The sequence below is a fragment of the Stegostoma tigrinum genome, unplaced genomic scaffold (genome assembly GCF_030684315.1).
Source record: "Stegostoma tigrinum isolate sSteTig4 unplaced genomic scaffold, sSteTig4.hap1 scaffold_166, whole genome shotgun sequence".
In the NCBI taxonomy this organism is placed as follows: domain Eukaryota; kingdom Metazoa; phylum Chordata; class Chondrichthyes; order Orectolobiformes; family Stegostomatidae; genus Stegostoma; species Stegostoma tigrinum.
In genome coordinates, this window is record NW_026728107.1 from 65,433 (window position 1) to 81,359 (window position 15,927).

At 40.1% G+C, this 15,927-nt stretch overlaps 1 protein-coding gene across 4 annotated transcripts in view; it reads left to right on the plus strand.

Annotated features, from left to right (window-relative positions):
- The window catches only part of LOC132207814 (ral guanine nucleotide dissociation stimulator-like 1), a 47,913-nt gene that overhangs the window by 11,141 nt on the left and 20,845 nt on the right, over positions 1-15,927 (plus strand). For 3 of the 4 annotated variants that reach the window (XM_059643665.1, XM_059643666.1, XM_059643667.1), the window contains 7 exons: positions 2,078-2,155; positions 7,777-7,839; positions 9,229-9,309; positions 10,434-10,511; positions 12,792-12,869; positions 14,838-14,924; positions 15,581-15,658. In XM_059643665.1, the coding sequence (XP_059499648.1) occupies positions 2,078-2,155; positions 7,777-7,839; positions 9,229-9,309; positions 10,434-10,511; positions 12,792-12,869; positions 14,838-14,924; positions 15,581-15,658 (543 nt within the window). The remainder of the gene's footprint in view (positions 1-2,077; positions 2,156-7,776; positions 7,840-9,228; positions 9,310-10,433; positions 10,512-12,791; positions 12,870-14,837; positions 14,925-15,580; positions 15,659-15,927) is intronic. The other variant, XM_059643668.1, reaches the window with a different exon arrangement.

The window sequence follows — 15,927 nt, forward strand, 5'->3', positions numbered from 1 at the left end:
TGTTCAGTGAAAATTTGATTGGCCCTCAACATCCAGACCTTGGTGGTCTAACTTGCAACAATGCTAAACTGCGAAACCTCCCACCTCCCCTCAAATGCACCAGCCAATGTAACTGGAGTGTCCTACATATTTTCTCTGAAAATTTGGAAAGCAAACCATCTAGTGTAGTCATTCATGTGGACTTTGACCTAATGGGGACTTGAAATACAGAGCATTTTGGGATTCAGTATTTATTTTCAATGTTTACAAGTCAGTTGTAGATGCAAATCCTTTTCTTAATTTGTGCTTCATGTGCACTTAACAGCTGCAGATATTTTGGCTGTATAGATTGTCGGGTGGGTAGGAATCAAAGTTTGCCAGGCATCTGTGTAACCATGAGGAAGCAAGGTTGATCGGAAATAATTTTGATATGTTTTAATTCTGCTTCATTTGGAATGCAGCAGTGTGAAAAGGGAATGATGGGGAACCATTGATTTCTTCAAAATTTTTGTTGCAGTGTAATGAGTGCCACTCCAGACTATAGCAGTCACATTAAAGTGTCTGCTGGGCTGCCTCCCTCAAAAATTTATAACAGAGACAGTTGTCTGAAATAATAGCATCACCATTGAAGCATCCAAAACACTGAGATGGGAAATTGTTCTCAGATCAATATTGAGGTTATATTTCTGGACAATGTGGCTCTGGTAAAATTGCTAAAGAAATGAGTTAATCTCCTCTACCCCACCTCAGCACTTCTCTGTGTTCCTCCTTCCTGCTCAGCTGCACCCTCCCTACAAACTTCCTCCAAGTTCATTGAAGTGTCCTCCAAATGTCCGTAACATTTGAAGAAATATGTTATCAATTAAGAATGTGACCTGCTCCCCATGTCCGAGCCTTGGTATTTCTCCTATACAATATTGCCATTGAATAATTTGCATTTTGAATTATCTAATTTGGTCATTTGCCATGTGTATTCATGGAGTCAGGCACTTTCACAAGTCAGAGACCTTGAATTAATCCCGAGCTTATTCTGTCCAGATCTTTAACGAAACTCAGAACTGTTAAAGGAGCAGGATAGAAAAATGATTTTTTTTTCAGCAAAACAGCCAATGGTGACTAATCTGACCTTAAGCTTCAGTGAATTTGAGCAAAGACAAATTCCTACATCAGTGCTCTGAATCAAACTTTGAGTTACAAGCTGTGCTTGTGAGGGTTGAATTGTCAATAGTCTGTAAAGAGCTTGAGTTTCTTTTTCAGATATGAGGAAGTTAAACTTAAATCCTCTCTTTTGGGATGTTTGTTGTCTGTCCCAGTGCAGAGGTTCTTTATTTGACATCTTTACACCTCATCTACCCACTGGCTCCCCCTCACAGCCACAAATCCCAATGTTTATAACAGTGCCAGAAATTAAAAATGTGATCATATGCACAAGTAAAATGATTTATTTGGTGTTTTGTGACCAGTTGCAGCTGTGAAAATATTGACATGTCACACTGTGTGGTGGGTGGAAACCTAAGTTTGTCAGAAACTGAAGGAGTAATTGACAAGTAAATTTGATGTGACGACAGATTAAACCTGTTGTATGGTATTTGGGATCTAATACTGTGAAAGGAAACTGTTGGGATTTGCTGTAGGATTATGTCAGGGTTGCCTCAGGAAGATACCCCAAATGGCAGTGCAGTGAGCACCAATCCAGACAATAGCAATCACATGAAGCAACTGCTTCACTGCTTCTGCAATGTTTGGCTTATTTTGAGAGATGGGATAATGTTGAATTAGCATAAAGCTTTCAAAGCTTTTCAGTGGTAGATTAAATTTTGCTTGTCTTTCAGTATCAAGTTCTTGCATAGCCCAGAAACGGCTTTCAACAAGGGTGAAATACTGAAGAAATGGTTTTCTCTCCTTATTGCCCTGCTCTGTCTCTTCCAACCCACACCCCAGCACTGCCTCAATATGAAGGCCTGTGGGCATCCTGTGGAAGTCAAAACAATCCATCTCTCAAGGCTGTGATTTTTTGTTGTTGAATTGGGTTGGATTTAATTCTGGACGAGTTTGCCTGTTCTAAATGACTTAATTTGTCCTCTTTGATCAATTGCAGTTCTGGAAATGTTGACAGTGCAAATGGTGAGGAAAATGGAAGTTGTGTTTCTTCAGGATCCAGCGAAATAATTGCTGAGTAAGTTTAATTGCATGCATGACAAAATGAATCATTATTCAGAATATGACAAAGCGGTAGGATATAGCTGGGGAGCTAGCAGTTTGTGCAATGTTGTATAGCCATCGAATGGTAATAGCCCAGAGACAATGATTTAATAATGTTTGTACCAGCTCTCAAAGAGGGACTTGCCGACGTTCACTCCTAAGTCCTTTTACTGTGTAATACTGCGAAACCTCTCCTTTCGAAAATTGTAGTTCACTTTTGAAGACCGCAATTGAAGCTGCATCCACCACACTATTCGGCAGAGCTTTCCAGTTCCTGAATAGGCTATTGAAAAAAAAAATTCCTTGTCACCATTGGTTCTTTTTGCTGATCATCTCAAATCAGTGTCCTTTTCTCCTTAAGCCTTCTGTCACAAGGCACCGATTGTTCTTATCCATTCTAACCAAATCCCTTATGATTTTGAACACTTTTAAAATCACTTCTTAGTTTTCTCCAAGAGCAGCCTGAGCTTCTTCAGGCTCTCCACAGGGCTGTCTAGTTTGTCATCTCTGGTAATATTTTTTGGGAATGTTTTGTGCACCCTCTCAAATCCCTTCCTGAAGTGTGGTTGGTAAATACCAGAGTTGAGGGCATATCAGGAGTTTTTTTTATAATGATTTGTCAGAACATATTTGTTTTTCATACAATGCTCCAATTTTTAAAGTTCAGAATCCTGATGAGATCTTCAACCTGCACTACCACTTCTATAATTATTGTGCACACACATACACACACACTATCGATCGAATATCAGACATGGATCATTTCAGGAAGCACCATATCATAAGATATTTATTTTGGCTCCAGAAGAGAGGAAGGAACAATCCAGAATAATTTTGATTTGGAGGAGGTCCAACTTCAAAAGGAGCAAGAAGGCGTTTGCAGCAAGTAAATTTCAACACAAGTTTAGGCAAAACTGCAATGAAACAGCAGTCTGTCTTACAGCAGGAGGTTGTTTAGTGACAATCTCAGAGTGTTCCCACAAGCAGGAGAGAGTGGCACATGGTACAAATGATGAGGATTATTGATGACCCCAATGTGTACAGAGTGAAATATAGGTACTTCAGAAGGGAAGTGTAGAAGGAAAGGAGACTGGCAAACATTTTCAGGTGCCTTGCAGCATTCAGTAATCTCTTGCTAAATGTGGATTTGCATGCATAAGAGATTTAAAGGACCCACAAAATATTGTGCCATATTAATGCAGTCAGAATGATTTCACGGGCAATACACACATGTTCTAATTTTCAAAATGAAAAGAAAAGAGATGTGGAAATCCAGTGTGTGACGTTCATTCTGCTTCCCCGACATTTACATTAGATTTTCTTTTCTCGAAGATGAACTTGTGACTATTTTGGGCTCTCCTATTTCCTGCAGGAATCCTTGACAACATCCTGTGATGAACTTGTTTGTTTACAACAAGGCAAAGCAGTCCTTCAGTTCTCCTGTTCTGTGCCCCTATCCCCTTCCAATATCCTTGATCCCAAATGGTGGCACAAATCATGATTAAGCGCCCCGCTAGTGGTTTGGGACAAAAGTGAATAAAACATACTCACAAAACATAATACAGAGACAGGTGGCAAAGTATTTTTGATTAATTTTTCGCAATAATGAAGTGATTTTGACCCAGTACAACACAAAGTTTAATAAGTGCGGTGAATGTGTTAGGACAATGACTAGACCTTGAGATTAAGGATAAAATGTAACATTGACTTCCTTCAATGCTTTTTATGTAGTTTGGAGCTTCCTGAAACAATGTTTGGGATGTCTAAGTTTCTGCATGTAGTGAATGGAAGAGTGCTATTTTAATTGAACAAAATCTATCAATTTCTGTAAGTCTGTGTTGGGCATAACAATAAAAGTTTGGAAGCTGAATGCAGTATGAGGAGCCTTTTTGCAAAACTGAAATGTTGGTCAAATGAATGTCTGTTTACCACTGAAATATGCAGGAGTACCGCAATTCTGCCATAATGGGTTGCATATTTTTCAAATGACATCAGTGATGGTTTCTCTTGTCACCTCAGTTTTTTTTAATACATTAGTTTTCTGAATGTCGGTGAGTATTTAACAGTTTATGCAATTCACAAATGGTTTTTTGGGGTAACTGATCAAAACTCAGTTCAGAGACAAAGCGATTCTCACCACTGCTGACCTTCAATTGATGTGCCTCTGACATTATAGGGACACCCCGGGGATGAAAAGTTTCACAAATGTGCTATGCTTATAAAATTTGAGAAGATCAGCAAATAACCAGAGGTGATTAGATTTTTCTTCAAAGCAGTAAGCTAATGAGCTGGCTTTCATGAACCCAATGGATTGCAGAAATGATCCAGCTGGTCCTTTCAAAAGGGAATTTGGGTTTCTCTTTTTTCCTGTGGCCAAAATATTCTCTTTCTTTGCCCAAGTAAATAAATGTTCCAGCAGAATAATTCCAGCAATAAGCTTTTGAGTTTTAAAGAAAAAGATGACCTATACTTGCCCTCGAATTTTAAACATGACAGCTCACTCATGTGTCTCACATTATCTCTCAGAGGTTCAATAGTGCATAAAGATTCTTCGCAGGTTATTACTTTCTTATTTGCTTTTGTATTGTGCCTGTAGTCATCTTAGATGATGGTATTCTTTTAAAGGTCAAGCGAAAAATTTGTAAAACGAAGGAATCTCAGCAAAATGTGGATGTTGAAATTTGAGGATGTTGGTTCTCATTAAGCTCTGAGATCGTTCTGGTTAAGACAATCATCTGTTATATTTACTATCTCCTCCTTTCACAGTGTAACTGTTTATTACATTGGCTGCTTAGATCACTGACTTGTCTATTGTCTTTTGGTGAATGTTTCCATTTGCAGGGAGATCCTTGCGAGGTTTTAAAAAGTTGTGAGGGGTAGGTCATGCCTTACAAACCTTATCGAGTTTTTTGAGGATGTGACTAGTAAGGTTGATGAGGGTCAAGCTGTGGATGTGGTGTATATGGACTTCAGTAAGGCATTTGATAAGGTTCCCCATGGAAGGCTCATTCAGAAGGTCAGGAGGAATGGGATACAGGGGAACTTAGCTGCTTGGATACAGAATTGGCTGGCCAACAGAAGACAGCGAGTGGTAGTAGAAGGAAAATATTCTGCCTGGAAGTCAGTGGTGAGTGGGGTTCCACAGGGCTCTGTCCTTGGGCCTCTACTGTTTGTAATTTTTATTAATGACTTGGACGAGGGAATTGAAGGATGGGTCAGCAAGTTTGCAGACGACACAAAGGTCGGAGGTGTCGTTGACAGTGTAGAGGGCTGTTGTAGGCTGCAGCGGGACATTGACAGGATGCAGAGATGGGCTGAGAGGTGGCAGATGGAGTTCAACCTGGATAAATGCGAGGTGATGCATTTTGGAAGGTCGAATTTGAAAGCTGAGTACAGGATTAAGGATAGGATTCTTGGCAGCGTGGAGGAACAGAGGGATCTTGGTGTGCAGATACATAGATCCCTTAAAATGGCCACCCAAGTGGACAGGGTTGTTAAGAAAGCATATGGTGTTTTGGCTTTCATTAACAGGGGGATTGAGTTTAAGAGTCGTGAGATCTTGTTGCAGCTCTATAAAACTTTGGTTAGGCCGCACTTGGAATACTGCGTCCAGTTCTGGGCGCCCTATTATAGGAAAGATGTGGATGCTTTGGAGAGGGTTCAGAGGAGGTTTACCAGGATGCTGCCTGGACTGGAGGGCTTATCTTATGAAGAGAGGTTGACTGAGCTCGGTCTCTTTTCATTGGAGAAAAGGAGGAGGAGAGGGGACCTAATTGAGGTATACAAGATAATGAGAGGCATAGATAGAGTCGATAGCCAGAGACTATTTCCCAGGGCAGAAATGGCTAGCACGAGGGGTCATAGTTTTAAGCTGGTTGGTGGAAAGTATAGAGGGGATGTCAGAGGCAGGTTCTTTACGCAGAGAGTTGTGAGAGCATGGAATGCGTTGCCAGCAGCAGTTGTGGAAGCAAGGTCATTGGGGTCATTTAAGAGACTGCTGGACATGCATATGGTCACAGAAATTTGAGGGTGCATCCATGAGGATCAATGGTCGGCACAACATTGTGGGCTGAAGGGCCTGTTCTGTGCTGTACTGTTCTATGTTCTATGTTCTATGTTCTAAAATGGCTTCCATGCCATTCGAAAGTTCAAATCCATTTTACTAATTGGACAGATGTTGTGTTTAAGATTCGTGTTTGAGTCAACCATTTGAATTCAGCTAAAAGATCATCATAATTCAATGGATGCTAATAGTATCCATTCACCTTACACACATCCTACATTTCAAGATTTTCCTATATCCATAGTGAAAGGGAGAAACAGGCTGACTAGATGCTACAGTTATTTTGGTCTTCTGTAATTAGATCCAAGGAATTCATCCCTTTTTGCATGCGTGTTCTCATTTACTTAGGTGTTTATTTGAGACAGAGAATTAACTGGAGCTCAAAATTGTTCGGATCACATAATTCCAATATAATTTTAATAATCTGTTTCTGGCCAAGTTTTCGAAGTATTGACGAACAGTCGATGACTTAGGAAGGAATGAATTTATGGCTGACAGATGTGCTGAAGAGACAAAAATGCATTAAAAATTAACCTCAGAGGACATTGGAATACTGCAGAGAAAGAGAGGTTGAGCAAGTCGTCAAAGATCTGACAAAGACAGTTGTACATGGGTAAATTTGAAGTCCATTTTGGCAGGAAGCATAGCAGTTTTTTTTTGTTGAAGGAGATTGCATAGCTCTGAGATACAGTGGATTCTGGGTATCCTCGTGCATGAATCACAAATTGCTTATGTACAGATACATTAAGTAATTAGGAAAGCAAATAAATGTTTTCATTTTATCATGAAGGAACTTAAACACAAAATTAGGGATCACTGGTGAGCCCATATCTTGAATGTTTTTCTTTGTGGTGGTCAGCCTTATTTAAGGATGGAACTAAATATATGAGAGGCAGTTCAGAACAGGTTTACCAGAATAATACCGAGCCTAAGTGACTTGCCTCACAAGGAAAATTTGTACAGACAAGGCTTGCATCAGTCGGTGTTTAGGGCGGAAGGCGCAATGTGATTGAAAGAAAAAAACCTGAGCATTTGTACAGGGTAGATATGCAGACGGTGTTTCCTCTTACAGAAGAGACTAGAATGAAGGGCGAGTGTCTGAAATTCAGTGGTTGTCAACTTAAAACAGTGGTTTTTTAAATATCTCAAAATGTGGGTATTCTTTTAAGTTTTCTTCCTGAAAAGATGGTAAAAGCAGAGCGCTGGAATACTGTAAATGGAAAGATAAATAGATACTTGTTGAGAGCAAGGGAGTGAAAGGTCACTCAGATAGGCAGGAATGTAGATTTGAAGTTACGATCAGATGAGACAGAACCACATTGAATGTTTTACTCTTCTCTGTTGTATGGGATGTGGCAGGTATGCTGTAAAATGCCAAATTGGAGTTTCAGTGTAATGTTTTAACAAACTCGGTAATCAAGGCTTCAAATGCCGAAATCCCGAACCTTCAGATGTTTTTCAGTGGCTGAATGCAAATTGTAGATTCAAGCTTGTTTAAAATCACTTAGTTTGTGCAGTCTGACCAATTGCAGATATGGAAGCTTTGACACCTCAGAGGCAGAAGAGATTCCAGTAATCGATTCAGTGAACACAAAGTAAGCTTTAGTCTAATGTGTGACTTAATTAAGTTTCATCCAAAATACAACAATGTTAAAAAACCTGCTGGCACTTCCTGTAAGATCTGTGGAGGGCCTTCCTCCCACAGCAATGCAGCAAACACTAGACAGCAGCAGTCACATTATCAAAGTTGCTTGATTGTATCAAAAATCTACACAGATTTTGTTTGTTTAAAAAGAAAAGCTGTAATAACAGAAAAGATCCAAAAGTGTTCAGTGAAAAAAATTGCTCATCCATTCACTATTCAGATCTTCATTTGTCGCCAAACATTTAGATAGCTGAGCTCTGAATTAAGGATACCACATGTCGAAGAATTGAGGTTCCTACCTCATCCCCTACCCTCAGTCTGCCTGTGGTGTCTTTCAAATCTCCTGTGAAGGTTTTGAAGAAAAACCTGCTGCTGTCCATGAACACACTAAATCTGGAGGGTGATCTTTTTTCATAAAAACAGTTGACAAAAGGACGAAATAGGGGCAGAGCTGCAATCTTTACAATTGTCATTGCCGAGCTTATAGAAAAGAGATTTGCAGGCCAATGTCCACTGCGGGAGTTGAGGAACTCTAATATTTACCAGAGAGACAGACAGACACAAGTGGCTGTCAGCTGGTGACGTGATTCATGCCCAGTGAGTCATTAAACCACCTACTTTGCCCACCTCTGACAATACAGTATAATGGTGCAGAAGAGAGTTCAGCTTTCCTCCTGAACTCCCCTCCACTTTGCCAAGAATTTCATGTCTCAGGCCAAGGCCAGTTGACTTGGGACATTCAGCCCTGAATGTAGAGACGCTATCTGAAGTTCTTCACTGGAAAGTTGGTTGCCTTTCTATATTTGGGCCTGGAGCTCTTTGTTTGAGATATTTTTAGACTTTGCAACAAATATAAAATGTTGAAGAAATGGATTTGTTGCATCCTTCTCCCTCTCTCTCTCTCTCTCTTTACTTCCACACTCCAGTCTCATGGTCTTATCTTGCAAACTACCGTTGGGGGTTTCGGGGAGACCAATGACCATATTCTGTAGTTGCGTCTTGACCCGTTGTTAGAAAATTAGCTGTCAATGGCACAAAATGCCGACTCAATGTCTTTCAGGTGTATGGAGATAATTTTCTTGTGGATGTGGATGTTTGCTCAAATTTACTTGACAACACTTTTAGGACCATTTGCAGATCACCTGAAAGTGCAAACTACGAGGTAGATGGGAAACCTTGCACTCTAAAATCTGTCATGAAAGAGCAAGTTTGAATACAATAAGTGGTTAAGGTTTTGCTTTATTCAGAGTACAAGGAATACAAAGGAAACTGCCGATGAGCTAAGAATTACTGGGTGCAAGTATTTATTTAAAATGACATTCTTCACAACTAATTTCAGCATCGGGAACAATGATAACATTCTGAGCTGTGAGGAGCTTGAAAATCCAATTCCTCCAAAGACAGTTGCTGAGATCAGAAAGTAAGTATTGATCCAATATGTGAGGAAATGATGCTTTAATCGGAATACAAAAATATGAAGGGCAGCTGCTGGAGGTCTGACATTTTCAGGAGCATTACATAGAGGCTATCTCCCGAAACTTAGCAGCATCTGTGGAGAGAAAGCAGAGTGGGCGCTTTGAGTTAAGGTTCCCCTGTTCAGAACTTCACACCTCTGAAGAAGTGTCACCTGGCTTCACTTGAACTCTGTTTTCTGTCTGCAGATGCTGCAAAACCTGTAGAGTTTCTCCAGAAACATCTGCCTTTCTTTCAGATTGCCGGTGTCCATAGTTTGTTTGTTTTTACATTAAAGAAACAGTTGGCTGTTGTTCTAATATTTGCTCTGTTCTTAGTGTTGTAAAAAGAAATTTTAGATGGAAGTTTGTGGTTCATGCTGCAGGCCTTCTGCTGGATCTGAAACCTGGAGGCCTTGGCCGATTCCAGCGGTGACCAATACAGAGATTGCTGCCGGCGTTACTCACCAGTTGACGGTTTGGATCAGTTTTGACAGCTGCTGGTCCAGTGAAAGGGATGGCAGATCAGCATCCTTCTCAGCCCAACTGTTAATGCTGATTGTCACTGAGGTTGTGTATGCACTGTCCCTGGAACGGGTTCAGAGGAGGTTCATGAGAATGGTCCAGGGAATGGAAAGCTTAAAATATGAGGAACGTTTGAGGACTCTGAGACTATACTCATTGGAGATTAGATGGATGAGGGGTGATCTAATTGAAACTTTTAGAATACTGAATGGCCTGGACAGAGTGGATGTTGGGAAGATGCTTTCATTGGTAGGAGAGACTAGGACCCGAGGGCCCACTTTTAGAATAAAGAGGAGATCTTTTCAATTGGAGATTTGGAGAAACTTCTTCAGCCAGAGAGTGTTGAATCTGTGAAATTCACTGCCACAGAAGGCTGTAGGGGCCAGGTCATTGAGTACATTTAAAACTGAGACAGATTATCAAGGGGATTAAGGGTTATGGGGAGAAAGCAGAAGAATGGTATTGAGGAACTTATCATCCTGACTGAATGGCAGAACTGACTCAATGGGCCAAATGGCCTAATTTCTGCTCCTCTGTCTTATGGTCTTATGGTCTTAATGAATTGCAGGTCTAAAACCTTTGACAGCCCAAACTCTGAGAAAGATGAAGAACCAAGTTCACCAAAAGCGACTGCAGACATTTCAAAGTAAGTTTCATCCTTCTGTGCTTCATTCATAATACATACCATGAAAAGAAATTGCTGTGAATATAGTAGCTCTTGAAAGATTATGTCACCATTCGAGACGATAAAAATCACATTAAAGAAACAGCTTTATTCCCTCCGAGGCCATTGCCAGTAATTAAATCAATGACACATTTCAGCCTTTGATCCATAGAAAACATTTTAAAATGTTCAGTGAAAATTTGATTGGCCCTCAACATCCAGACCTTGGTGGTCTAACTTGCAACAATGCTAAACTGCGAAACCTCCCACCTCCCCTCAAATGCACCAGCCGATGTAACTGGAGTGTCCTACATATTTTCTCTGAAAATTTGGAAAGCAAACCATCTAGTGTAGTCATTCATGTGGACTTTGACCTAATGGGGACTTGAAATACTGAGCATTTTGGGATTCAGCATTTATTTTCAATGTTTACAAGTCAGTTGTAGATGCAAATCCTTTTCTTAATTTGTGCTTCATGTGCACTGACAGCTGCAGATATTTTGGCCGTATAGATTGTCGGGTGGGTAGGAATCAAAGTTTGCCAGGCATCTGTGTAACCATGAGGAAGCAAGGTTGATCGGAAATAATTTTGATATGTTTTAATTCTGCTTCATTTGGAATGCAGCAGTGTGAAAAGGGAATGATGGAGAACCATTGATTTCTTCAAAATTTTTGTTGCAATGTAATGAGTGCCACTCCAGACTATAGCAGTCACATTAAAGTGTCTGCTGGGCTGCCTCCCTCGAAAATTTATAACAGAGACAGTTGTCTGAAATAATAGCATCACCATTGAAGCATCCAAAACACTTAGATGGGAAATTGTTCTCAGATCAATATTGAGGTTATATTTCTGGACAATGTGGCTCTGGTAAAATTGCTAAAGAAATGAGTTAATCTCCTCTACCCCACCTCAGCACTTCTCTGTGTTCCTCCTTCCAGCTCAGCTGCACCCTCCCTACAAACTTCTTCCAAGTTCATTGAAGTGTCCTCCAAATGTCCGTAACATTTGAAGAAATATGTCTTCAATTAAGAATGTGACCTGCTCCCCATGTCCGAGCCTTGGTATTTCTCCCATACAATATTGCCATTGAATAATTTGCATTTTGAATTATCTAATTTGGTCATTTGCCATGTGTATTCATGGAGTCAGGCACTTTCACAAGTCAGAGACCTTGATTTAATCCTGACCTTATTCTGTCCAGATCTTTAACGAAACTCAGAACTGTGAAAGGAGCAGGATAGAAAAATGATTTTTTTTTCAGCAAAACAGCCAATGGTGACTAATCTGACCTTAAGCTTCAGTGAATTTGAGCAAAGACAAATTCCTACATCAGTGCTCTGAATCAAACTTTGAGTTACAAGCTGTGCTTGTGAGGGTTGAATTGTCAATAGTCTGTGAAGAGCTTGAGTTTCTTTTTCAGATATGAGGAAGTTAAACTTAAATCCTCTCTTTTGGGATGTTTGTTGTCTGTCCCAGTGCAGAGGTTCTTTATTTGACATCTTTACACCTCATCTACCCACTGGCTCCCCCTCACAGCCACAAATCCCAATGTTGATAAGAGTGCCAGAAATTAAAAATGTGATCATATGCACAAGTAAAATGATTTATTTGGTGTTTTGTGACCAGTTGCAGCTGTGAAAATATTGACATGTCACACTGTGTGGTGGGTGGAAACCTAAGTTTGTCAGAAACTGAAGGAGTAATTGACAAGTAAATTTGATGTGACGACAGATTAAACCTGTTGTATGGTATTTAGGATCTAATACTGTGAAAGGAAACTGTTGGGATTTGCTGTAGGATTATGTCAGGGTTGCCTCAGGAAGATACCCCAATTGGCAGTGCAGTGAGCACCAATCCAGACAAAAGCAATCACATGAAGCAACTGCTTCACTGCTTCTGCAATGTTTGGCTTATTTTGAGAGATGGAATAATGTTGAATTAGCATAAAGCTTTCAAAGCTTTTCAATGGTAGATTAAATTTTGCTTGTCTTTCAGTATCAAGTTCTTGCATGGCCCAGAAACGGCTTTCAACAAGGGTGAAATACTGAAGAATTGGTTTTCTCTCCTTATTGCCCTGCTCTGTCTCTTCCAACCCACACCCCAGCAGTGCCTCAATATGAAGGCCTGTGGGCATCCTGTGGAAGTCAAAACAATCCATCTCTCAAGGCTGTGATTTTTTGTTGTTGAATTGGGTTGGATTTAATTCTGGACGAGTTTGCCTGTTCTAAATGACTTAATTTGTCCTCTTTGATCAATTGCAGTTCTGGAAATGTTGACAGTGCAAATGGTGAGGAAAGTGGAAGTTGTGTTTCTTCAGGATCCAGCGAAATAATTGCTGAGTAAGTTTAATTGCATGCATGACAAAATGAATCATTATTCAGAATATGACAAAGCGGTAGGATATAGCTGGGGAGCTAGCAGTTTGTGCAATGTTGTATAGCCATCGAATGGTAATAGCCCAGAGACAATGATTTAATAATGTTTGTACCAGCTCTCAAAGAGGGACTTGCCTACGTTCACTCCGAAGTCCTTTTACTGTGTAATACTGCGAAACCTCTCCTTTCGAAAATTGTAGCTCACTTTTGAAGACCTCAATTGAAGCTGCATCCACCACACAATGAGGCAGAGCTTTCCAGTTTCTAATGATGCTATTTAAAAACAAAATCCTTGTCACCATTGGTTCTTTTTGCTGATCATCTTAAATCAGTGTCCTTTTCTTCTTAAGCCTTCTGTCACAAGGAACCGATTGTTCTTATCCATTCCAACCAAATCCCTTATAATTTTGAACACTTTTAAAATCACTTCTTAGTCTTCTCCAAGAGCAGCCCAAGCTCCTTCAGCCTCTCCACAGGGCTGTCTAGTTTGTCATCTCTGGTAATATTTTTTGTGAATGTTTTGTGCACCCTCTCAAATCCCTTCCTGAAGTGTGGTTGGTAAATACCAGAGTTGAGGGCATATCAGGAGTTTTTTGTTTAATCATGATTAGTCAGAACATATTTGTTTTTCATACAATGCTCCAATTTTTAAAGTTCAGAATCCTGATGATATCTTCAACCTGCACTACCACTTCTATAATTATTGTGCACACACATACACACACACTATCGATCAAATATCAGGCATGGATCATTTCAGGAAGCACCATATCATAAGATATTTATTTTGGCTACAGAAAAGAGGAAGGAACAATCCAGAATAATTTTGATTTGGAGGAGGTCCAACTTCAAAAGGAGCAAGAAGGCGTTTGCAGCAAGTAAGGTTGAACACAAGTTCAGGGAAAACTGCAATGAAACAGCAGTCTGTCTTACAGAAGGAGGTTGTTTAGTGACAGTGTCAGAATATTCCCACAAGCAGGAGAGAGTGGCAAATGGTACAAATGATGAGGATTATTGATGACCCCAATGTGTACCGAGTTAATTATAAGTAGTTCAGAAGGGAAGTGTTGAACTAAATGATGCTGGCAGCTAATGTTAAAAGGGAATCCGAATGTCATCCTCCATTGTGAGCAGTGAAAGGGTAGCGAAAGTGGGGCTAATGGTCATAAATCACTGTTTAATCTTCACAGAGGTAAGGGCCTGGCTGCGATACTATTCAGAAGAAGTTGATGCCCAATTCACGATGAAAAGTAAATAGTTGAGACAAGGATGAGCTGAGGTTGGACAGCATTTTAGAAATGTGAACATTAAACAACTGCAGATGCTGGAAAACTGAAACGAAAATGGAAATTGCTGGAAAAGCTAAGCAGGTCTGGCAGCATCTGTGGCGAGAAGGCAGAGTTAATATTTTTGAGTAATTTGAGCCACTGAGCTTTTACAGCAATTTCTGCTTTGATTAGAACGGCTGGTTGTCCCTGGTGTTGGTAACTCAGAAGGAAGTGAATTGTAGACAACTGAGGATACTGAGAAAGAAAAAAAATAGCTTGAGGCTGCAGTGGCACTTTGCACAACAACCTCATCCTGTTTGAATACAGGGGGTGGTATCAGAGGACTGGAGGATTACAACATGTACTATGTTTATGTTCAAAAGTGTGTGGATAAATCCAGCAACTAGATTCATCTTATTGGCGGGACAGCATCACAGGAACTGTAATCCCAGTCTCAAGCAAGAATACTTGGGGAGCATATGGGCTAACATTTTATGCTGACTCAGAAATCTTCACCATCTGGTGTGTAACCTGTTTAATAAAACCATCTGATGGAGGCTTGTCATTCTGAATCTTCAATTTTCATGGGTATTTTAATGGATTTAACTGAAGATGAAAGGGTTTGCTTGAGGTGTTTTAAATTGTTCTTGATGTTCAATTGCAGCTGTGAAAGTGTTGAGTCCAAACACTGTCCGAATTCTGATGAAATTCAGAATTTAAGTTCACCGGAGAAGGGAGCGACAGTCAAGAAGTGAGTTTGATCCAAAATGTGACCATGTTATGCTTCATTTGCAATACAGTAGTGTGTAAAGGGAATGGCTGGAGAGCTGGTGGCCATAGGTTGAATTATCAGAAATCTCTTCATGAAGGCAGAGATGTTTCCATGCTGTATGACTCTGTAAGACATACCACAGAAACAAAAACTCGGATATCATTCCAGATCATGGCACATCGATGAAGAAACAGCTTCTGAGTTCTTTGCATATTCTCTCCCTAATTCTGAGGAACAAGCAATACAAAGCACAAGCAGCAGTTGCGTGTGAAGGTGTTGAGTTTATCTCAGACTGAAATTTCTGGACTAGTAGCAAATGTAAGCTATTGAAGAAGTGGCTTCACTCCTTGCACCTGCTCCTTTCCCCTGTTACCACCAGCCACCACCACTGCTGGTGAGCTGCTTTGGCCCTCAAGGGCATTTCTGGTAAACTTCCTGAGGAAATTTAAAGAAGGTATTCACTATTTTATGCAGTTTTACATTTAGAGTGTGACCTTGTTTCATAAAGTTAGCTGATCACGGCTTAGGATGCTGAATTTTGAGACTTCATTTCTTATTTTACGGCTGGCAAGCAATTGTAGACCCAAACACCATTTTAATTTGCTTTTTCTTTTGTGGTTTATGATCAATTGCAGAAGCATAGACTTCAACAGATCAAGCTTTCTAGAAGAATATAATTTCAGTCCTGCAGAAAAGGAAACACTAATGAAAATGTAAGTTTGATTTGACATGTAGTGAAATTGTATTTTCAATGTGAAATTTAAGAATGTGAGAAGAATTGCTGGAGAGCCAGAAAGACCTGTAAAATAATGTAGAGCCTTTGTCATGAAGATATGAGGCACCCAGAACAGGATGGCAAACGGCACTCCAACCCATAACAATCACATTCAAGAAGCTAAATAATAACTGAAAGAATCACGGACACTGCAATTCAGGGACAAAAACAAAGTTGTTGGAAAAGCTCAGCATTTCTGGCAACATC